Here is a 24,387-nt window from a genome sequence, read left to right as displayed (position 1 = left end):
CTCCTCCCCTTGCTGTCCCCTGGCTGTCAGTGTGTCCCCAGAGCCCTACATTGCCCTCTTCCCCCTAAGGTCCTGGGGCTTGTGCTGCTTACTCTGTTGTATGTACCTCATCACTTGGGTCCCAGTGCCTCCCACAGGCTTTTGAAACACGCTCCCTTGACGTCCATCCTTAACCCTGTGCTCCGAGGGTTATGTGCAGATATTATGTCCTCCCTTCTTTTGTCATTGCCTCCTATGCTTACTCTCCCCTCCCAGCTGTCCGCCAGTGCCTGTGCACAAAGCACCTCCTTCTTACCCCTTCAACCACCCCCTTGCCTGCCCATTTGGCAACCGGTACAAATAGACAATGGAAAAATAAATGCGTCCCTGGGCTAAGAGCCGTCCCTGGATCCCAGTTTGGATGTAGTAGGTCACACTGCCAAATTTCCAGGGCTAATCGAAGGGATGTAAATTAGTCTACATCCCTTTATGGTCTCTCTTGTCATGGTCTGAATATTTTGGTTCCAGTAACCAGTTCGGTGAAGCAAGAAATAGTCTTTAGCAGGACCTCTCAAACTTTCATTTGCACCAGACCACCTGAGGGTCTGTTAAAATGCAAAATCTGATTCTGTAGGTCTGGAGTGGAGCCTGAGATTCTGCATTTCTAATGAGCTCCCAGGTGTTACCGATACTGCTGGTCTTCTTTCCGTAGTTGCGTTCTAGATCATTCCCACCCCATTTCTGTTCACTATGCTCTAGAGAAAACCCTTTGACAAAGAAACGATGACTGGACTTTTTGTTTCATTACACTGGTGATGTCATGTTTTGATTCCATATCATACCATCGCTTACCCACATATGAAAATAAACATGCTGTTTGTTATCACACTTTTCAAAGAGATTGGTGTATGGATGGCCCACTTTGAAATTAGTTACAGCTGACCAGCACTCCCAGAAGGATGCTCTTGAACTTCTCTCTATATCTTTGCTTCTCTGTGGTCCGTGGGCCAGCAGCATTGGCATCACCTGGGACCTTGTTAGAGATGCAGACCCTCGGGCCCCACCCTAGACCTAGACAGACTGAATTAGGAATTGCATTTTAGCATGATCCCCAGGGTGTGTGTGTGCATATTAATATTCGAGAAGCCCTGCCCTCTAGAACACAGTATACCGGAAGTGGTAGCTGCTGGTTTAGTCACTTTAGGAAAAGGTACACTCTCTTTGTTCTGATTAAAAAAAGACAACTAAAAGATTAATTTTAACAGTACATTCTTTATTGTTTTTTCTTGATCCTAAACTCAATGATTAGCAGCCCGAACAAAGTAATAAAAAATGATTAGACAGGAAACTGGGTTAACGTGACTTCCTTCCAGTCATTTCGATAGCCTTTTCAATGTAATAAGGAGTAGAGCTGACCATTGTGGAATCAGGTTATGTTAATTTATCTGAATTGTCGCAGCAGATAGGAGCTGAACCCATTAGAGGTAATAATGGCGAAATGCCTGTGTAGTTACCGAGTTTATTAGCTCACACCAGTCAGAGAATCCTGGGATCAGTGAGCAGGAAGTTGGTTTGTCTCCCCAGAAGAGCTATATGCTTACGCTTGCTGGAATGTTTCTCTTGCTATTCTGTCCCCACTGGTTTTCTACTTCAATTGCTATATGAATGACAAATTTGCCCTGGAGAGTAACCTTTAGCATCATATTCTCTTTGCCCTTAGATTTGGGGAAAATCCAAGGTTAGAAGGCCTGTTTTCTTTTAGAGAAGAAAACAAACACAATTTGAGTGCCTGCTCTGTGCTAAGCAGTGTGCTGGGCACCTTCAGCATGAGTGAGATATCAGGTTTGGCACATGTGGAAACTGAAGCACAGAGAGGTTATAGTATGTTCCCAAGGTCACACAGCTAATAAGAGTCTGGTAGAACCAGGATTTAAATGAGATCATCTGATCCCTTGTTTAGTGTTCTTTGCACAACTCTAAAATGAAGCTTTCACAAAGCTCTCTACCTGTGTCAGTTGCTCTTTATAAATGCTGCTTTGGTAAATATCCTTGTAGTCAGTGGATACCTGTGATCGTGCTTTCTTTCACCTTACTTATTTAATCTATTGAGGAGGTCTGTTGTGTGACGTCTACCAGTGCTGGAAGTAGTTACACTCAATTATTTACAACGAGAGCTGGAAGACTCAGACTTGACATAGGCGTTTGATGTTCGGGCTGGGAACTGCTTCCCCAAATCTTGAGTGCCTACTGTATGTAATAGGGTGGAGTAGGGGGATTTACATAATCCATGGGCTCTGCTTTTGGAGTGTTTAACTTTAGTCAAGAGGAAGAATATTTACACCTATGAAGACGAGGTAACGATGAGCTAATATGTGCCAAAAGAAGGCCAGGTGTTCCACAGCCATGTGCTGGCATTGAGTCTCAAGCATTCGTACTAAATGTTGGTTTAATGAAATGACTAGGTCTTTGGAGGAGGGAGTTATGCCTGTGAACTTGTGAGGTCAGGGATAGTTTGGTGATGGATGTGGGTCTTTAGGTCTTACAAGGGGGTAAGGCTTGGATGGGTGGGAGGAGAGAAGGTGAAGTGGGGTTGGTAATGGGTGGGGGCCGCTGGATTGTGGAGGGCCTTACATATCAAGCCGAGGATGGTCATAGGGAGCCATTGTAGGTTCTTGAGCAGAGGAGTGGCTCAGCCAAAGCAGTGCTTGTCCTATTGTATGTGTGGGGCTAGATTGGCATTGGTGAGAAAACTTATAAGCATTTGTATTTGTGGCGTATGAGGCAAAAGCAGCAGTATTGTTAAATCGAGACTGGTTTAGGAAGTTAATGGGAAAACAATGCTACAAGAGCATCTTTTCTCTATGTCACCTCCTGGGATGCTGCGGGCTTGGTGACCGAGGACTGGGAATTAAGATGTTTCATTTTTATTGTCTATCCCTTCGTTAACTATTTACTGTTGATGTAGGGATAGAATAGGGGTTATTATCTTACATAGTATTAGGTTGAACCATATGAAATTTCCATTTTTTTCATAGGTCAAAATGGGTAGAACTACCGGCAATTTCATATGATTTCATTTACTTGATTTTGAGATTGTTGGAGATGTGTAGATGTGGGCTGCCTTTGGCTTTCTGGTCGGGGTGATTAGGGTAGGTACCCAGATGATGCTGCTTACAAGTAGCCTGAAAGTACTCAGTGTGCTCTAGTCTTTGGGAGATGAGATCGTTCCTGGAGATTGAGCCCAGGGCCCAAGGGATGTGTTATGTTCTTTCTCTCTCTAATATTTGCTCTCCCTGACCAAGGACCAGGCATTCAGCGTCTCCTGATTTTATTCTGTTACCTTTGCTGAAGAAAATTTTGCTCTGGACCGAGAATTTTAAAGGAGGGAGGAGAGCTTGTGGAAGAGAGGATAACAATATTTGCATCTCGATTGTTTTCCTAGTACTGCCTTGTAGTTTGATGCAGACAGAACCCAGTTAAGATGGGGGAGAAGGGGTACTGAGTTCTCACGCTTGCCTCAGGCTGCCGAGGTTTTAAATGAGTTTGAGAACATCTGGGCAGTGGACTGAGCATGCCTGATGGCGGTGTGGTGGAGGCTGAGCTGTTCTGCCTTCACGTTCTTTGCGTCTGCACCCTGGGATGGGGGCCACTCTCATGGAGCCTCTCCTGGGTTCATGGATGGGGTGTTTCCAGATTGCTCCCCTAACCAGCAAGAATGAGAGCCGGCTCCAAGGCTGCGTCTACTGAAACTGGCTGGGCATAGCCATCCCAGGGAGTGTGCCCCTTTTGGCCCCGACTCTGGGTACCACGGGGCCGAGTCATCTGTCATCACACCCAAACTCCACAATTTCATGGTTTGAGACCTTGAGGCCACTGGTTCCATCATGATTTGCCTCTCTGTCATCCTCAGTTGCCACTCAACATGCGAGTCCCCACAGCGTTTGTCCTGTTCTAACGAGTATTGTTCTTTGCTTCGCTGACATCTCGAATACTCCCTTGTCCTCCTGGTTCTCTCTTGAAAATCCCTCTCCTCTCCCTTCCTCGGAATAAGAAATCTCTTCCATTTACTTAGCCTGCAAGTATGTATCGAGGGTCCCACTCTGTGAGAAGCAGCGCAAGGAAAACAAATGAGGAAAAACACTGGTCTTTTCATGCACACGCATTTGAAGATCACCTTCCTTAGCACCTGTCCTCGATTTTTCCAGTGAAAACACAACTGGTACCACTGCTGTGCCTCTCTCTTTCCTCTTCTTTTCTGAAGAAAAGAAGTAACAGCTATCCGGAAATAGTTAAACCATAAACGTGATTTGTAAGCTCCTAAGTTTATGGCATGTGGGAAGATCAGTACCAGCCACCACTTGTCATCCAATCTGACACCTGTGTCTAGATGGAAATCATCTCAGAACAGATTGCATGTTATAATTAAAAAACAAAAAAACATTCCGTGTAAATATGCTCCGCCAAATTGCCCATCCTGGCACCACCGGGGTTTCTGCCACAACTCAAATGCACTTAAAAGATTATTTTTAACTTCTTTTTAAAGGAAGCATAAACAGCAGATTCCTACATGTAGGATATGACATATGGACGCTGTGGGGTAACTTTAATAACTCACAGCCCACCCTCACGGTTTAATTGAGCTACACATTCTTTCATTTTCCTGTTTCTTTTCCTGACCTGGACAGAAATTGAAATTGAAACACGTTTGCCTCAAGTACTTTATTCTGGCTGGGTACAGTTGACCGAGAAATACAAAGTCTCGTTTTACTCATTTATTCAGTTTATTTGGAAATACAATGAGAATGAACACATTCTCGTTATTAAAGTTCTGAACGATCACATGACCTTGGCTTCTTTCCTTTTTTTTTTTTTTAAATAATAAGAGGAGAAACCTTTTAGAGAAGAGAGTTTCTATACCTAGACTAAAATCTTTAATTTTCTTGCTTTTTTTTACAACTCCCAGTGCAAAAGAATCTCAGTCAGAGTTTTAAGAAATGCCCACGATGTCATGTTGGTCCATGAGTTCTTGTTACGCCAGGTGAAGCTGAGCACAGCAGAATTTTACCTTATCAGTAGATTACATTTTTTTTTTTTTTTTTTTTACAACCCCCAGTGCAAAAGAATCTCAGAGTTTTAAGAAATGCCCACGATGTTATGTTGGTCCGTGAGTTTTTGTTATGCCAGGTGAACCTGAGCACAGCAGAATTTTACTTTATCAGTAGATTATATCGCTACCAAAATGAAATGGTCCTACAAAAGAGGTATTAAGATCGTGAGGACAGTATTGGTAACTGGCAATCACTGTGCCCTTACTGTGTGTGTCAAGCATGGCTTTAAGTGAACAGTAATTATTTTATTTATACTTCATGAAAACCTTGGGAGGAAGGTGTTAGCATTCCTACTTTATAGATGAAAGAGAACCAAAATGTGAGTAATTTGCCCAAGTTCACACATATAGTTAGTAGCCATGACAGGTTTTAAATCCAGATCCATCTCAAACTCTGTGATCACCACTTCTTCACACATCACCTCATCTTGAGTGGGTTAAAAGTTGAGCTGACAAAACTTGTGGTGGATAAGATTTGGGTCCATCAAAGTTCCAGAATGTTCTGACTTCTTGTTGGTATTCCCTGAGCAGCAAACCTCGGGCCTTTTATCTCAGCTGTAGATTCTTGAAAGTCAACTCACTTTAAAGTAGTGGGAGTTGTGTTCTCAGGGTCAGGCCTCACCTAGAAAGGGCTCCCCAGGCACGGCCCAACCTGGGAGTCCCTGGGAAAACTAGAGAGACAACCTCAGGCTTCATGCTGACTCTGTTCTTTGCTCTTGGCCTCTCACAGAGGAGCCTGGAGCTTAGTCTCCATTTCAAGCAGACTCTCAAAGATCTCTCTTATAAACTATAATAGAATCAGTCCTCTTTAGCAAAGTCTTGGTGAAGGCCGGAGAGCTCTTTGAACCCATTTTGACTAACGCTGTGTTGTTATTTTTCTCTTGCAGGACATCGAGGCCTATGTGACCATTCTCTAAAATATTTAAGCTCGAGAATCATGGAGCGGAAGCTGCAGGGCTCATGGCTGCCTGCTGGCCGAGGGAATCTGGAGAAACTGTCCCCGGGAACACGCAGCTCCGTGGTGCCCGTGTTCAGCCCTCAGAATGGTTCCCACTCCACCCATGCTGAGAACAGCCCGCTGAAGCCCAGGGTGGTGACCGTGGTGAGGCTGGGCGGACACCCGCTGCGGAAGATCACCCTGCTCCTCAACAGGCGGTCAGTGCAGACCTTCGAGCAGCTCTTGGCGGATGTCTCAGAGGCCTTGGGCTTTCCAAGATGGAAGAGCGATCATGTGAGAAAACTGTTTAACCTCAAGGGCAAAGAAATCAGGAGCGTCTCTGATTTCTTCAGGGAAGGGGATGCTTTCATAGCCGTGGGCAAAGAACCACTGACACTGAAGAACATTCAGGTGGCCATAGAAGAACTGTACCCCAGTAAAGCCCGGGCCTTGACATTGACCCAGCATGGCCGGATTCCTTCTCCGAGGCTGAGAAGCAGGCTTTATTGCAAGGCTCTGAAAGGGAGTCACCACTGTGGGGAGACGGAGAGCACCAAGAGCGGCAGTGAGGCTGCCAGGTCCAAGGCAGCCATCAGACACCAGGGGAAGGCCCCCGTGGAGCCGGTGCCGGAGGACAGGGCAAAGGCCCCGAAGAAGTGGGCGAGGGGGAATTGGGAACCTGAACCCGGGAGCAAGCCTCCCAGGGAAGCCGCCTTAGAGAGGCATGCGAACGGAGAGAAGCACCTGGGGGTGGAGATCGAGAGGACCTCAGGTGAAATTATCAGGTGTGAGAAGTGCAAGAGAGAGAGAGAGCTCCAGCAGAGCCTGCAGAGGGAGAGGCTGTCCCTGGGGACCAGTGAGCTAGACATAGGCAAGTCCCAACGGTATGACGTGGAGAAGCTGGTAAGGACCAGGAGCTGCAGGAGGTCCCCCGAGGCCAACCCTCTGGGTGGGGAGGAACAGGGGAAGGGTGACAGCCACAGGAGCAGTTCCAGGAACCCCACTCAGGAGATGAGGAGACCCAGCAAGAACACGGACAAGAAAGAGGACAGAGACCCCGGAGGCCAGGAAGGTCATCTGCAAGGAGCAGCCAAGGCTAAGAAGGATCTCGTGGAAGCTCAACCTGTCAGAGAGGAGGGCCGGAGGGATGGGAAGAAAGACCCCAGGAACAAGCATGGCGGCTGGCTTCTCAGGGAGCACCAGGCTGACTCTGAGAAGCTTCCCAGGACCAGAGGGGAAGAGCAGGAGGCAGAAAAGGAGAAAAAGCCATGTGCGTCAGGAGGGAGAAAGATGCTTTCCAAAGATGACCAACTCGGAAGGGTAGAAAAGGAGCCCAAAACAAGGCCGGAAGAAAGCAAGTCAGAGAGGCCTGGTGGGCGGAAGCGGCGGCCGGCGGGCATCATCTCGGCCAACGTGGAGAAGCACTATGAGCCGGGCCGGGTCATTGGGGACGGGAACTTCGCCGTGGTGAAGGAGTGCCGGCACCGAGAGACCAGGCAGGCCTACGCCATGAAGATCATCGACAAGTCCAAACTCAAAGGAAAGGAGGACATGGTTGACAGTGAGATCTTAATTATCCAGAGCCTCTCTCATCCCAACATAGTGAAACTGCATGAAGTCTACGAAACAGAAACGGAAATCTACCTGATTATGGAGTACGTGCAGGGCGGAGACCTTTTCGATGCCATCATAGAAAGTGTCAAGTTCCCAGAGCATGACGCTGCCCTCATGCTCACCGACTTGTGTAAGGCGCTCGTCCATATGCATGACAAGAGCATTGTCCACCGGGATCTGAAGCCAGAGAACTTGCTGGTAAGCCCTGACCTTGCCGCTATGGGAGAGGGTGTTTATAAAATGCGGGATACGAGAAATACCAATTGCCTCATACTCCGTCACTCTTACTCGCTAGAATACTACCTTTACGCTATTGTAACATACTCATTGCAGTATTTAAAACTTTGGTTATAGTTCATAAGTTGCTGAGATAAATCGGTTTTTGATGAAATTATGGAAAAGGAAACCTTCCAATTTAAATAAAATGTAATATGTTTCCTCATCCCTGAGAGAAAAATACTTTTGCCTTAACAATGACCAGGTGGACTTATTTACTGGGCATTTGCACAAAGGCTGGCCTAGGTATCGGAGCTGGCCTACAGCTTCCCCTGTAGGCTTTGTGTTCACCCTCCCATTGAAACCACCCCCGACCCTTTTGCAGATAACTTCTTGCCACGAGAATTCAAAAGGCTCATCATGGCAGGGACCTGTGTGTGAAGTGGACAAGAGGCAGGCTCTGGAGTCAGATAACCTGACTTTGAATCTTGGCTTTCTTAGCTGCTTGCTCTAGAATCAGTCCTACACCTCTCTGGGCCTGAGTCTCTTTAATTACTATTAAAGAGAAATAGTAATAGTACCTATCTTGGAAGGTTGCGTGAGGATTGAGTATGGGAAAAGTGAAGGAGACTCTGACAGTGGGAGCTGGCCTGACACTCACGGCTCAGCTGTAGTGTTTTCCTGATGAACACAAACGGTTTCACAGAACACCAATATCTGACCATGAGGAATCAAGATAAAAGCAAGACCCCTTTTATAATCATGTCCAAATGCAGATAAGAAAAAGATTGTCCAAACTATGGCCAAATACCCCTCTTCTGGCTACTGTGAGTGACTGCCTCACTAGATGAGAATCACTCAGATGCCCAGTCATAGAATTACTCTCTCTTCCTGACAGTATTTAATTCAGAGCAGAATCTACCTTTTTGAACCCTCCGCCAAACCACCTCACACAGCCTGAATCTTTCAATAGATACCCGAATCCCAGTGGCGTGCATTCTCCATTGATGCCATGAGTCAGGGAACTCAGGGTGTTCTTGAATTACAAGTGTGTTCCTGATGGTCTTTGTTCGGACAGCGTACACTGTCACCCTCTGGCACCTTTATCCCACCTTCTTCTTCGTAGCCCTGCTCACCAGCTTGTAATTCTGTATTTATTCCGTTTTCTTTCTCCTCTGACTGGAAAGAAGGTTGGTTCTATGACAACAGAAACTTTGTTCTATTCAGATTGTACCCTGAAACCTAGAATAGTTCTGTCACATGATAGACATCCATTAATTATTAGTTGGATGAATAAATGAATACGGACAGAGCATGCTGCCTGGGAGAGAGCGAGCACTCCATCGGTGGCAGCTACTGTCATTATTATCAGCAGCTCTGATATTAAGTGGGTATCTTGAATAAGCATGCAAAGCTGGATTGCTGCAGGCAAAGCAATAGTGAATGGAGACCATGATCTTGATGAGCCACATTTTTTAGAGGGGAAGGGCATGGATTTAGCCTGTTTTTAAAAAAATTCAATGGCTGTCCACCCAGCCTGGAATCGTCATCCCAGTGCATTTATTTGTCAGTAAATGCTCTCACCAGGAGAATGAAACATTGAGTGAGTCAAGCTAATTATCTGGTGAAATGAGGTCTACGTTGACTGCTGAGTCAAGTAAATTTGTTTTTGCCCAAATTCATAGAATTACAGAAGTTTGACTGGTTGCCTGAGTGGACTGAATTACCATCAAATAACTCTCCTTTTGAAAATTTTCATTTTTTTTGCATTACCTGAGTGTCTCCATCCTTTGCTTGCTTTTTATTTCTGTCTTCTGGGTCTGAGCCCAAGTAATCTCCATGCGTGATGTGCTGTACGCTGTTTCTCATGGCTACTTTGGACTAGCCACAGAGCGGTGTTGTTTAATGACCCTCTGAAGTATTCTCCGAATCGTCTCAGCAGGAGAGGTTCTGACTAGAGGCCTGGGCTGGTTTCATGAGCTGAGCGCTTTGGGCTTGTGCCCCTGAAAGCATTATCACTGTTATACAAGTTCCATGTTATACCAGGAAGCGGGATGAAATCGTTTACCCTAGAGGATCGTTTTCTTTTGGGGACAGTCATCTGAGCTTGCATTTTCTCAGCAAGGTTCTGCAACCAATCTGTCGAGCTGGCTCATCTCTTGGACAATAGAGACTCTCCTTGTGTTAAGGGACTTACTTGTCAGCAGGTTTTGAAGTGGAGAAAGTCATCACCGGTTTAGACTGCATCAAGTTCCCTTTAGGAAGTCGAAAATTGCAAGGTGAACATTTAGTGTGGACAAGCTAACTGCCTCAGAGAAGTCATCTGACAGCTCTTCATAGATTTAAATGTCAGTAAATATGTGTTTTGGGTGTCCTTAAGGGCAGTGAGGCTTGGACAATAGAGACTCTAGTGTGTTTGTGTGTTGTGTGAGTGTGTTTGTGTGTATGTGTGTTCTGAGAAGCAAAACTTCAGAGTAGCTATACTTTTTCAGTCTATATACATGAGTTGTCTATTGGTATTAAAAGTATCTGATATTTAGATCCTTTTTCTGAATTTGAAGAAAGCCCACTTTTTTATTTTCAAATAAAAACTTTTTTTTTTTGGTAGTGGTATGGGCCCTTCAGAAACTGCGAAAAGCTGAGTATTTGAGTCATCTTTTGTGGAATAGGTTAATATCTTTTCTTCCTATGGATAATTTTGTCAGCTTACATTTATCAAAACGAACAGGCCTGTCACATTTGTAAACCGTTTGTCCTTTTTCTGGGTGAGTAAAGTTCAATGTATTGTTATGTCAGAAATCTAAACACTAATGTTAGTGCTCTTTGCTTTTTTCAGACAGATCTGGGTTTTGCTAGATTTGACAATGGGATCATTGCCTGGGTTTAGAAAGGTGCCATCTCTAAACTTGCTGATATAATAATGATTTTGAAAACTTGGTAGGTCGACTAGGATTTAATATTAGTAAATATCACCATGGTAACTACTGTCCATCAATTATTGCTTTTAGAGACTTTCCGAATATACTAAGAGCTCTTAATGAATATAGCAAGCTTATTATCATTGTTTTAATCAAAGGGAATATTTGTATCTGATAATTGGGCCCCAGAATAAAATTTTAGGCCTATATTACTGTCTATTTATTTCTGCAGTTATGACTTTAGGTTCACATTTTCTGATAAGGTGCTAGTTCCCTTGTTCCCTTTGGGTTATTTTGACTCATGAGATCTTGCCAAAGAAGTTTTAATTATGAGAATTTCCAGCTTGCAGAAATATCAGTGTTAATTGCTTCTCCTGCCAGCGTGTGCTCCCTTGGCAGGGTTGGGATGTGTTGTGTGGTGTTGCCTGGACCTCAGGAGGAGGGGAAGAAGCAAACAGGAGCCGGAGAGGTGAAGAGGATCAGACCAGCCCACACAGGATGGGAAATAGACAGGCCAGGTTAGTTATGGCCAACAGAGGAGATATTACATCCTGCAAAGAAAGCTGAGTGGGGGTGAGGAGAGATTGAAGAGGTGTCGGTCAGACAGGAGCAAGGTCATTTGAAAAAATCTGTTCCAGAATAAGGGAAGAGATGGGACACATTCCCAGTCTGGAAATAGGGCTGAAAGGACTGAGATGGGTGGGCAGGCACTAAAGCTTAGGAGTACTTGGAGCAGAGACCTTTGAAATGGTGGTGGGGACAGGTCACAGATAAGTGGGGGACAAAAGTTGTAACCTCTTTCTGGCCTCTTGATGGTTCTTGGAAGGAACAGACTCTTCTAGATGTTTAACTGCTGAATTTTGACTAGGACAGGGCAGTGATCAATGTCTCAAGGGCGACAAAGAAAATCTAAAAGGATAAAAAATGGCCAAACAAATGGGCCCTCCTTGCCCAATCTTTATTTTAAAGACAATTGCAATTAGACAACTAGATCTTAGGCCTTGGAAACGCAAAGAGATTCACTGACTTGCTTCCTTAGATTAAAGACATTTTGAAAACAAAGAGTTTTAAGAAATTTAATCATAGACCCTCAAATGGCTCACAAGAAATCAGTCTTTTAGACAGGTGACAACACACAGGAACACAGGTATTAAGAGGACAATAGGAAATCGTTGTGATTTACTAAATGAACTTGTTCAATTATTGCGTTCATTTTAATTCCCTAAGTTCTTTTACCATTGCCACTTTGACACATGAGAAGGATTCAGTGACTCTTGCTCTGTTAGTTGGTGGTTCTGCAGTGCATAATCCTCTCTCAGCAGCACGGCTTCTCTTCTGCCAGCTCCAATTTCAGTCTCCTTTTCCCTTAGCTTCTAAGATGGAGGTGTCCATGTACTCTCACTAACAGTCCAAGTATTCATGAATGCATTTATATACCGACCGCTTTAATTAAAAAATTGGTAACAACTTTGAACCATATCTTGTTAGTTATACTTAATAAAATCTAGAAATGTGGATTACAGCAATAACGTGAAGTCAAAGAAAAAGGACAGTGATATAGGCCTTTAGGTCATTGGATACTATCGATCAAGTCAGCAAGAAGATAGGTTTATAAGAGATAGAATCTATCTCGAGAGAGTATCAAGGTGAATTCTGCAGTTATGACTTTAGGTTTATATCTGTGAGAGTGGCTTTCGGTATCCATTTCAGCAGTTTCTAGGAAAATAAAAAGTACTCATATAGTCAGTGAATCCACATGCTGTCCATATAGCCAGAGGTTTCAAGAAATTTCTTAAAGTTTTCAAAATTCTAGATTCTGGGTCATCTCAATGACTGAGGTTTTCTTCCTTCTGTCAGTTCCTTTTGAAATAGTCACCTAACAGGGAATGTCTGGTAATTTACTGTCTGTAGTAAATTATCAATAGCAAAGGCAACTTAACAGCATGATTCATAGTTACTCACCTTGTTGAATATCTTCTAAAATCGTGACTTCATTCTCCCAAGGAGTCCTGAAGTTTAGGTCATTTAGTAAATAACAACAATCTCCTATTGTCCTCTTAATACCTGTGTTCCTGTGTGTTGTCACCTGTCAAAAAGACTGACTTCTTGTGAGCCATTTGAGGGTCTACGATTAAACTTCTTAAAACTCTTTATTTTCGAAATGTCTTTAATCTGAGGAAGCAAGTCAGTGAATCTCTTTGTTTCCAAGGCCTAAGGTCTAGTTGTCTAATTGCAATAACATGAAACTCCCTGGTTCTATTTCTGTGTCCTCCAGACATCCTATACATGTAAGTGTAAGAAGAGGAAGGGTAGAAAGAAGGAAGGAGATAGAGAGATTGAAATAGACATAGAGTTAGAGACAGAAATAGAGATGGGGGGTGGGGAACTAACTCTTGGTCTTTAATTCTTTCATTCCTGCATTAAACCTTGCCAATGTTCTGACTAAGCCTTATTATGAAGTATTCAGTAGGACTGGCATTCAATGTGGACATGGATATATTATTAATTCCTCTCCATCCTTCAATTTCTAATGTACCGTTTTGGGCAAAGATACTCTATTTTTCCATATTTAGACAAAACTCTTAAAATCCCTTTCGGTCCGATGAATAGAAATTTAGAATCAGGTTAAAGGTCATTTGTCTAGGAATCTCCCGTGGGCTGCATGCACCCCAGGCATTTGGCCCATGGTACCTCCTTGAGATGTAAATTTCCCCTCAAGGAACCACTTCTGAATTTTTTGACCCTCTCAGATCTCAGGGCACCGCTACAGCGCCCATGAATGAATATTTAATGGTGACCATAACAATAATAATTCTGTTGGAAATAACTTTGGTTTTACTGGGTAAGATGTTGAACTTGGGAATTTTGACAAATTGCTTGCATGGCCATATAATTATGGGCTTGGTGTTCCGTGTAGGTTGATTATCTTTCCCAGGAGGCAGTTGGAAGCAGAACCATAAGGTAAAGATGTGTGTCTATGAAGATATTGCCCGTGTCTGCCTCCAGGGGGAGCAGGATGAATCGCAGGGGCTGAGGAGAGGATAGGAAGGGGAGAGAACACTCTTGCTGGCTCTCCTTGTTACAGCTGAGCTACCTTCCAGCTGCAGTATGACTACCTGGCTAACAGTGGTATAACCCAGCGCTTCTCAAAACTTTCCTGTGCACAAGAATCATCTGGGATCCTGATAAAATGTAGGTGCTGATTTAGGTTGGGGGCGCTGAGACGCTGCCTTTCTGATAAGCTCTCAGGTGGTCTGCAGAGCACGCTTTGAGGAGCAAGGGTTCAAACACTAAGATGTCTAGTTATCTCATGTAACAAGAAGCCTGGAGACAGTCGGTTCCAGGGATGGTTAATAGAGTAGTTCAAAGACAGCAAGGCAGCGTTTGTAATTTCTTTCATGGCCCCAAAATGTCTACCATACTTCAAGCATCACACTGTCCCACTCACATAAAAGGCAGGAAAAGCAGGGGTCGACTCTTGGTGATGTTCTCGCTTTTTAAACTGGAGGAAAGTCTTGCTCAGAAGCTCCTCGGCACACTTCCTGTTCTTTCTCATTGGCCGAGACAGGCCACGTGGCCTCCCTTGGGAAAGAGGCGTGGTTGCGGTGATTGACAGCCCAGTCGTGACTGCCGCCTGGGCTGGGCCCGCCTTTCTCGAAGCATGGTTGCCCAAAGGCTGGATGGAATCTGGGTTCTGTTGGCAAGGAAGGAAGTCGTGGGGAGGCACCAGCAGTGACTGCCATTGAACCTGAAAATGAATCTGAGAACTACCTGTGCTCGGATATAGGGGCAAACACTGTGTGTGCTTCTCCACCCCTGAGGCTATGCAGACTGCTCTGTCCCATAGGGCAGGTAGGTGTGTAGGAAATGATGACTGAGGGAGGTGTAGGCGTTACGGTTGGGCCCTGCGGTCTGTTTATTCTTGTGTGCCAGCCAGTCAGGGGAGGTGCTTCCTATGTTTGTTTGTTTAAGTTTCAGGCGGCCCTGTGCTGCATAAGGTTCTTTGGCCACTGCATTTCCCCGTGCTTTGGCTTATGCTTTGGCTTCTATTTTAGGCTCACCTTGGCCCTTCAGCCAGGTACAGTGAGTGGGGCACGGGAAAATTTCCAAAGACACGTTTTCCTCGGATAGGACAGTTTTGAGATGTTCAGTTGTGTTCCCAGTGGCCAGGACTTTTGGTACTTCTCCCCACAGGGAAGGTCCTAGGACAGCAACTGCTTGCCGTCTGTTCCTCTACAGACAGTGGACCTCTTGAAGCGGGAGGGGGCACAGAGACTGCCCACATGGCTCCCTGTCTGGGTCCCTTCAGCCTCTCGCTGAGGGGCTGGCTCAGGACCCAGTGAGGCTTCTGCTCAGGCACTGGGCCATTTCTGGGCCAGCCTAACACCTCCTCCCTTACTCCTTCCCACCTCCATGGTGGGATCATAGGGAGGCTTGGAGTCCTCTTTCAGGAGTTTTGGGGGGCACTGCTGGTAGAGGGTAAATCTGGGAGAGGATGGCTTTCAGGGAAGTGTGGATAAGAAGCGCTTGCCAGGCTTGTTCCCAAAGTCACCCCAAACTTCATGGGTGGTTCTCTTGGATCTCTCAGGGGCCCCCAACTTCACAGAAAGGCCTGCTAAGCCTCCCCATCATATGGGACAAGGCATCTCTTAAATGCTTCCCCTTTCTCAGCCTGCTTTCATTTGCCCTGCCCTGGTGGACAGAAGTGAACCTGTTACTCTGCTGGACAGACCACCCCAGTCCTCCTGCCCTGGCCTATGGCTGGTCCCCTTCATCCAACCGTGACTGTCTCTTTGATAACCATGCCCTCTGAGCTTGGCTTCCAAGTGGTTGGGGGCTGGGGACTGGAGTAGGGAATAAGGGGCCCCTCCCTAATACCTCGATACTGTCTAGCCTCATAAAATCTTATCACAAAGCAGCTTATTCAAAGGGCTGTGCCAAGCACGACCTTGTGGTTCCAGCTACTCTCTTCCCCTAGTTTACCTAGTTTTCGAGCTCAAATTTGGTCTGTCGGTTTGTCACATGCAAATCAAGCCCCACCTACCTCAGTGGTCAGAGGGGCAGGCGAGAGCTGTTCAGCTCTGAGGGACTTAGGTGTGACTACGTGGCGGTAATGTTTCCTGTATCACCGCAGGTGAAGGTTTAGTCTTAACCCATGTCAAGGACTCATGGTGGTGAAGGGTAGAAGGGGACTGAGACATTCTTCATTTCCATTTACCTAAGTAACTAAAAGGGACCGAATTGTACTCAAGATGGTAGGGGAGCGTGGTGCTCACTGACACCGCTCCTCGTGCTGCCCACAGTATGCACCCCAGGCAGTCAGTACGCTTACCCCGCTCCAAAGGAGGGGAGGAATCCAGGCACAGGGAGGTTGAGTAACTTGCTCAGAGTCACACAGCCAAGAAGGAGAAGTGGAATTCGAAACTCAGGACCCACCCATGCTCTTGAGCACTGCGTGTGACTGGCACTGGGCGGTGGCCTCTCAACCTGTTTTTGCTGCTCCTGAATGCAAACACTGAGCTGAGAAGGATCCTTTATTGCCACGTGGTTTCAGATCCTTGTAGATTGTAGCATAACAGAAAGTCGAGTCTGCTCAGGAAATCTAGAGACGACTCCCTCAGTTTGTAGGGGATGAAAGTGGGTTCAGAATGGCTTGTTTGAGGCCAAATGGCTCGTTTAGGTTATAAGCAGAGATGAAACAAAAATCCAGGTACATTTCAATCCCAGTTCTGAATTCTTTTGCATAACACGTGTCAAGAACTCAGTTACGTGACTTTGGATGAGATGATGTATTTCCCGAGAAAGTTTAATGCCGAGTATGGACTTTGGTCCTTTGAGAGTGGGGGAGCTGAGTAGGTTTCAGTATCGGGGGGCCGAGGAGCTAGTGGGGAGGAGCATACTCTAAGTAAAGACAAGGAAATCACTTTGGGCCAAGCATGTGTAACTACCTTTCTACTTCCCTCAATTGTCTTTCACCAGCACGTAGTTATTTTAGTCTGAACCTGATGATTATGGCCTTATTTCTACTGTCCAACACCAGGATTCTCTCCATGGGCAGCATTGGCATTTGAGGCCGGACGATTCTTTGTTGTGGGGCCTGTCCTGGGTGCTGGAGGCGGCTTAGCAGCATCCTGGCTTCTACCCACTTGGTGCTGTAGCAACTCCCAATTGTGACAACCAAAAATGTCTTCGGACATTGTCAAATATCCCCTGGTGGCATTGGTGGTGGAGGATTGTCCCTGGTGGAGAACCACTGCCTAGGCTTTGTTGCACTGTGATGTCGAAAATTTCCTAACTGGGTGCTTCCACCCAGTTAGAGCCCACGTCCCGTGATGTCAACATGATGGTCACTAATCTCTGTGCTTTACATTTTCCTGGAATTCTCTCACTGACCCTATGGGGAAGGCCTCCCTATATTCATGTGCACATGGGGAAACTGAGGTTACACTAAACTGAGGGACTCTTGGAGGTCGGCCTGCTGGGCGTTTCTGAGCTCAGAGCTAGGATGCACTGTGTTTTTAACCCGGTGGGTGGTTAACGTGTGGCCAGTCCAGCCCATGAGGGAATGGGTGCCGCACTGTGGATGCTTCCCAGTCACATCCCGTAGATTCCTATTGAGCAGCCTGCTTCATATTGCCACCTCGCTGTCTGATGTGATAAACATCTCAAACTCAAGATGCTGAAACTGATTTCACCTAGACCCTGTGCCTCTCCCAGAGTTCCCCAACCGGAGAGTGGCTCCGTCATCACATAGATACACAGTATAAATGTGTACAGTATGAAGATACTGTGTCTCCCAACTTAACACAAAAGCAAACTTGTTTTTTCCACCTCCTTTCACCTACTACCCCATTTTTATGATTCACACACACACCCCCTTGAACATGGTATCTACACTCACCATTTGCAGTTCCCATTTTATCCTGAACCCCCGTCAGGGTCTCATCCCCATGCTGTCCTGAAACCACCCTTGTCCGTCAGAAAGAAAGATGGGGCCACCACTGACCCAGCTGCTCCGCTCGGGGAGCTCAGCGTCGCCCACGAGTCCTCCCTTTCCTCATCCTCACATTCAGTGCATTCTCTGTGATGACACTCCCCATCTCCACTGCACTTCCCAAGACCCATCCATCATCACCTCTTGCTGAGAGTATGGCATTCACCTCCTCACTGGCCCTTCCTCTTCCTCAAAAGCCATCTTCCTCTCAGCAGCCCGATCTTCTCCAAATGCAGGTCAGAACCTGTAACTCCTCTGTTCAGAGCTGTCAGCTTCCCATCACACGCAAAATAAAGGCTAAGTTCATTTCCACAGCCTAGAAGGTCCTGCACGATGGGACCTCTGCCTACCACTCAAAGCTCCACTCCAACCACCCACTCACCAACTCACTCCTCTCCCACCCCTGCTTGTGGTTCCTCCTTCGGGCCAAGCATTGCACTTGCTCTTTCCTCCACCCGAAAAGCTTGCTTCTCAGATTGTAACATGACTCACCCCTGATTTTTTTTTTCAAATGTTTCTTTCTCAGCGAGTCTTTCCTTAACTACTCTATTTAAAACACCGTGCCCTGCCACTGTCTCTCCCAGCATTGTCCAACAGAAAGTTCTGTGATGATGGAAATGTCCTATGTCTCCACTGCCCGATACAGGAACCACTAAGCACACAAGCACTTGAACTGCACCTTGGGTATCTGAGGAACTGAACTTCAAACGTTATTTAAAAATAAACAGCCACCTGTGGTTCGCGGATACTGTAATAGACGATATGGCTTTTATCCCACTTTTACTTTTTCACTACTTGACATTACATATTCATTTAAATATTATTTACTATATTTACTAGAACAGTGCCTGGCACACGGTAGGCGTCTAATTCATGTTTGTTGAATGAATGTGAAATGTTAAGTAGAAAAAACTGGTATGATATGGAGACACCAAAAGAATGTCATAGGCCTGTCATGTGACAGGTCCCAGGGAAGACTTTGTCCCCACTGATTTTTTTTTTGTCATTCTTTTGTATTATAGTATCTTTTGCAATGGAAATGTAAATTGATTTTAGGCATTGGCATTTCGATGTGAATTGGTTTGTAAGATCAAGTCAGTCCTCACAGCCAGTTGAAAATGGAATCATGGAAGAAAAGGCCAGAGGAACCATGAAGGGTCAAGTGGGAAGTTGGCCAAGGTAAATAAGTCTTACGTCAAGTAATTTTTCTTAAGGCAGTCTCTTGCTATTTGGTGTATACTCTGCTGCCATCTTCTGTTCAGAGATGATAACTTCAAGATCACATTTAAATTGATTTAGGATTGAAGGAGAGAATGGAGGCTAATAGTTCAGAAAAACAAAGATTCCCTCGAAGCTTTGAGACCATCCAGATGTTTTCTGGGTGCTTATGTAAGTAGTATAGATCACGTGGATTCAAAGCAAGGTACTTCGGTGTGGCTGGAAAAGGGGGTGATGGATGCAGATGGATCAACAGTCATGACAGTTCTGTGCAAATTAATCTCTAAGACTCTTCCGGTTAGCGGGCAACTGAAAGCAAACCCTGGGAGGGACCATGACCCGGAGCCCTGAGGGTAGATAGACCAGGAGAGAGAGAAATGGGGACGTGGCTGAGGGTGAGGTCGGATGTGTGCACTGGGGCCATGGGTGGGCCCTCAACCACCTCCGGTCCACAAAAGTTTAGGGAAGGTAAAAAAAGAAAACTTTTTTCCTCTACCCTCCTAGGTTTTGTGCCTGGGACCTTGGAAATTCATCTGATAAATTAACAAGAGGGAAGCAAGAGTTTCTTTATGTGTACATTGTACACACCGGCGGGAGACTCAGTGATGAACAGCTCAAAGGTGTGGTTAGAGTTTGAGGATTATGTACCATTTTATCAAAGAACAATGAATGTTTAGAGAAGTGACAGGACAAAGGAAGAGGGATTTGTGCTTTTTAGGGGTGGCAAACTGTGGAAGGTAAATCCGTTGGGGAAACTAGTGGAAGATAAGAGATGAATTAGTAAGATTAGTTATGCAGATGCCTCTCACAGTACCTCTCTGGGCTGATAGAAGTCTCTGATCCTTTAGAGCATTCTGCCCTTTCCGCTATAGGGTGGCTACCTTCCTCATGGGAAATATTATGTTCTGCTCTTAGGTAGAAAAGGGGAGGTCTGAGTATCTTTCCTGTATCTGTTGTTTCTCAAGTATCTTCAGCTCAAAAGAATTAAAATGTTCAAATGGCATAATTTGGGATGGCATGTTCCAATCCCTTCAAAAAGCCTTTCTGTGGGACATTTGGTGGGGGATCTGTGGCTGCCTTGATGGCCACTCAGTTCCTGGTCAGTTGAGAGTCCTGAGATCCACTACCCTGATCAAATTACACTTGGTGTGTGGTGTCCATTTCTCGGCGATCTCCATTAAAAGAGGCACCGATGCAGTGGGGATCATCCAGAACTTTACGGTGCACGCGAATCACCCTGGGGTCTTGTAGAGATATGGGTTCCAGCCCCGCGCGTCTAGGATAGCCCAAAGTCACTAATGAGCTCCCAGGTGATGCTGCTGCTGCTGGCCAAGGTACTGCACTTAGCACAGGAAGGCGTGAGAGAGGAGCCACAGGTCGGAGACCAGGTCCTATAATGATCTGCTGGAGGACCCTCAGATGTGAGCTCAGAGAAGCCAGGCAACCTGGGGGATCAGGGGACTTGCTTCCCATCTTTGGAAGGGACATGTCTTTATTCAGTGTCACCCCAGAGGGCAGATTTAGAAAACAGGGTAGGGGTGCAGTTCTGAATCCACACAGGGGTGAATCTCCTCGTAAGTTAGGCTGGCTACAAATAGGATGGCCTGCTGTATAGAGCTGTGGACTCTTTGCCATTTTGAGATTTCCATCAGGGATGAATGATAGTCTGGTGGGAGGATGTTTTAGACAAGTTTCCTGTTTGGGTGGCGAATTTGATGGTTTCAGAAGTCCCACGGATTTTGGAGGAAGAATTAGTCCAGGAAGGTGTCATTCCTTTGATTTCAAGGATTAAGATAAGAACTCTTCTGAAGCCAAGAATGTGAGGTGCCTGTTGGAAAAACAAAACGAAAGGAAATTCACACAGTCGGTGCATGACCTTCAGTGTAATTAAACTGCTTACGTAGGTGAAATACAAGGACAGCACTGAAGAGTGTTACATAACTCCTGACAGCAGACCCTGGAGACAGAAGAATTAAAGACACTCAGCAGTCTCCGGCCGCTTTCTGGAAGGGACAAGCATCTGCACAGTTCTTAACCGCCCCGCCCCCAGGTTCTGCTCCATCTGTTGGTGATGCTAGGGGGTTGATCCTAAGACTCCAAGGGTAAAGCTAAACCGTGAAGAGACAAGAAGAAGAATATGTTTTAGAAAGGCCATAAAATGATTTAAAAAATGGATTCGGTATTTGAAAAATGTATCCATCAGAACCTGGACATTTAACATAATGAAATTTCAAAATGAAAGACTCAGTTTCTGCCATATTGAATCCGCTACGACCTCTGTGGAGCCAGGTTTTGAAGTTGGGGGTGGTTTCTGTGAGGACGGGAATTTCGTTATTTCACATAGGAATAGATATTTTGTCTCGGTGTATGAAGTCAGTCAAATGCTTTGAATGCTGATCATTCGGTTGGGAGTATTTACAAATATTTGTGAGGGACATGTTTTTTCATTACTCACCCAGCAAATGTGATTAATGTAGCTGGTCCATCTGGAAACCTCAGGCAGCACACTATCTTTGTCCTTCCCTTTCAAACTAGATGTTGTCGTCTGAATTATTCTAATAATTACCTCTCTCGTCTCCTTTCAGGCTATGTCTGTCTCGAAACACAGACCAAGGCAGAATCACATTTTCGTTCTACATCTATGATTTTCCATTTGGTTAGGTTAATTATGGAGACATTGATTAGAGTGCCTCGTGGTGACTCAGACTCGATAATTAAGACATATTCTGTGCGCAGAGCTGTAAGCTCACTGGCAGGATCCAGAAAAGGTCTGGAGAACTTACTCTCATCTGAGGGAGAACGGATGAACCTTGCACCTCCGGGTGCTGCTGTGCCCAGGGCTCCAATGGAGCACAGGGAGGACCAGGGAGGACCAGGGTGCTCCCCCTGGCCCTTCTGCCTGCAAAGCACTGATAGGAGCTTTGGGATCCTTTGTCCCATCCCATTAGAGATGTGAGTGCATGTGCCTGCAGACAAGTTGATAATTTCTCCAGACTTATTCCAGTAAGTTCCACACTGCTATCATTAACTGCTCAGGGCCCCTTTGGCCTGAGCATTCAGCTTCTGGAATGAGATGCAGGCAGGTGAGAGTTGGGAGGGTTTTGGAGCTGTGAGAGCAGAGGGTGGACCACCACCCTGCCTCGTAAGGGGCCTCACGTTTGAGAGAGGAGCAGGAAGATATCAATGCCCACTTCCTGTCCTTCTCATTTCACCTGAAGTCAGTCCTGCTATTCAGAGGTGAACTGTTATGTTGGCTGATATAATACAGTTTATTCAACAAACACTTACATTGTGTTTCTTAGGTTCAGATGCTGTTTATAACACCTTATGAATACTAATTCATTTGGTCCTCATCCTAGTCCTGTAAGGTCTTTCACATCCCCATTTTCTGGATGAGACGATGGAGGCACCCAGAGGGCAAGTTACACAGTGAATGGTGAGCTGGAGTTCAGACCTGACTGTTGGGCTTTAGCATCTGTGCTTGTAACTGGTACATGACACCTGATCGTTCAGCAAAGAGCTGGCGGTGAGGAAGCCCATGAAGAGGCCCCCAGGAGAACCAGAGGCAGGTGGATTGGAGGCAAACCGGAACCAGCAGGAGGCAGAGCTGGTGGTCCTCACCCCTGAATGGTACCATGTTGTTGCCAAGAGGGCTTTGCCATAAATTCCTGAGGCTGTGCAGGGTCCAGGAGGGGTCCCTTCAGCGGGAGGGGTGGCTGTGTCGCTGGGGCCGTTTCTGAGAGTTCCCTGGAACTCTCTATTTCAAGATAAAGGCAGCAAAAGGGCTGTTATTGTTGCTGTTGTTTTTTAAAGTGCAAAATAAAAGTTTTATTGAGAAGTTGCTTTGAGAAAAACTAAATATGAATTTATTTAATCTTATAGTTAACAAAATTTATGTTTTAAGGAAAAGTATGCACTAATTTATTTTCCACCCAGCTTTACTGTGGTATAATTGACAAATAAAATTGCAACATGCATAAAGTATACGATGTGATGATTTGATATATGTATATATTGTGAAAAGATTCCCACAATCACAATCAAGTTAATTCACACATCCGTCACCTCATATAGTTATTTATTTATTTTGGTGAGAATGCTTAAGATCTACTCTCTTAGCAAATTTCAAGTGTACAATACAGAACTATTCACTACAGTCATCATTTTGTACATTAGATCCTTAGAACTTATTCTTTGCGTAACTGAATTTTTGTTCCCTTTGACCAACGTCTCCCCATGTCCCCTCTGCCAGTCCCTGGAAACCACCGTTCGACTCTGTTTCTGTAAGTTCAACATCCTCTCTCTCTCTCTTTCTCTCATTCTCTCTCTCTTTCTCTCATTCTCTCTCTCTCTCTCTCTCTCTCTCTCTCTCTCTCTCTGTCTCTCTGTCTCTTTTTCTCTCTCCCTCCCTTCCTCCCCTTCATCTTTCCCCTCTGTCTCTTCCTTCCTCCCAACCTCCCTCCCTCCCTTCCTTCCTTTCTTTCGATTCCGTTATTTTCTCTACCCTCTTATGGATAAATTCTCCTCTGGGCCTGAGACCCTTGACAGCCCCAAGCTTTGTCCTTTATATTGGTAAGCAAGGGTGCCAAGCAGGTTCCTCCCAAGAGGCAGAGGGAGGAAAAGATGCCACACTTGCAGAATCTTTCATTCAAAGCTTTCTGTTAAGAAATGGCGCAGGCTGCTTTCTGTGACCAAAGGAATTCAGTGATGCTTGGGTGGACAGGCTGCTGACAGGGCTCAGAACACCTTCCTGGCATGGAGCCAGAATCTTCCAGGTGTACACAGACCAGCTGCAAGGTGCGGCTGCCGGGGATAGCTACAGAACAGGGCCTCGAGCTGCTTCAGCCAGAGGGTCAGAAGCAGGCAGGTATCGCCCAGCTTCCTAAATCCTGAGAAAGAGGGACTGTGCCTTTATTTCTTAGTATCCTGAAACCTCTGTCTAGGTGAGGCTCATGTGGGGGAAGCAGCTGCTCTGAGTCTAAACAGTCTCTGATGTTTGGGGGCCAAGCCTCCTGTTAGGTTGCCCTTCTACCTTCCTGTGTGGGTACCAACTAGTGTTGCAGGAGGTTGTGGTTTGGGTTTGTGCCTGATCATTTCACCTTTCCCTGAAGTGGAAAACCACCTTGGTAGCACGGGGTACAAATGGTAGCACCACTTGCTGCAGGATATGCTAGACTTACCCCTCATTGTTTCTTTTTTATGTGAAATATATTTTTAGCTTTTTTCTTTCTTGCATGGTGATCTAAGTGCTTGCTAAGGTCACCTCTTGAGATTCATTTCTTTTAGATTAGGTCTCCTAACAGTCATCATCTAGCATGAAGATACCTTGAGAGTGAAGGAAGACAGGGCAGATTAACTTGCCAGTGGGAACTAGTTTACTAGAGATTAGAAAGCTGGTCACCTG

The 24,387-nt window shown here is 45.6% G+C and overlaps 1 protein-coding gene across 1 annotated transcript in view; it reads left to right on the top strand.

The window, feature by feature from the left end:
* The first annotated feature begins 5,973 nt into the window (after positions 1 to 5,973).
* DCLK3 (doublecortin like kinase 3) overlaps positions 5,974 to 24,387 on the top strand; it is a 25,573-nt gene continuing 7,159 nt past the window's right edge. The window contains exon 1 of the mRNA XM_015597290.2: positions 5,974 to 7,835. Within this exon, the coding sequence (XP_015452776.1) occupies positions 6,024 to 7,835 (1,812 nt within the window). The 5' untranslated portion in view covers positions 5,974 to 6,023. The remainder of the gene's footprint in view (positions 7,836 to 24,387) is intronic.

The sequence above is a fragment of the Pteropus alecto genome, unplaced genomic scaffold, assembly GCF_000325575.1.
Source record: "Pteropus alecto unplaced genomic scaffold, ASM32557v1 scaffold10, whole genome shotgun sequence".
In the NCBI taxonomy this organism is placed as follows: domain Eukaryota; kingdom Metazoa; phylum Chordata; class Mammalia; order Chiroptera; family Pteropodidae; genus Pteropus; species Pteropus alecto.
The sequence above is the reverse complement of the archived record's forward strand: the minus strand, read 5'-3'. Positions and strand labels throughout refer to the sequence as shown.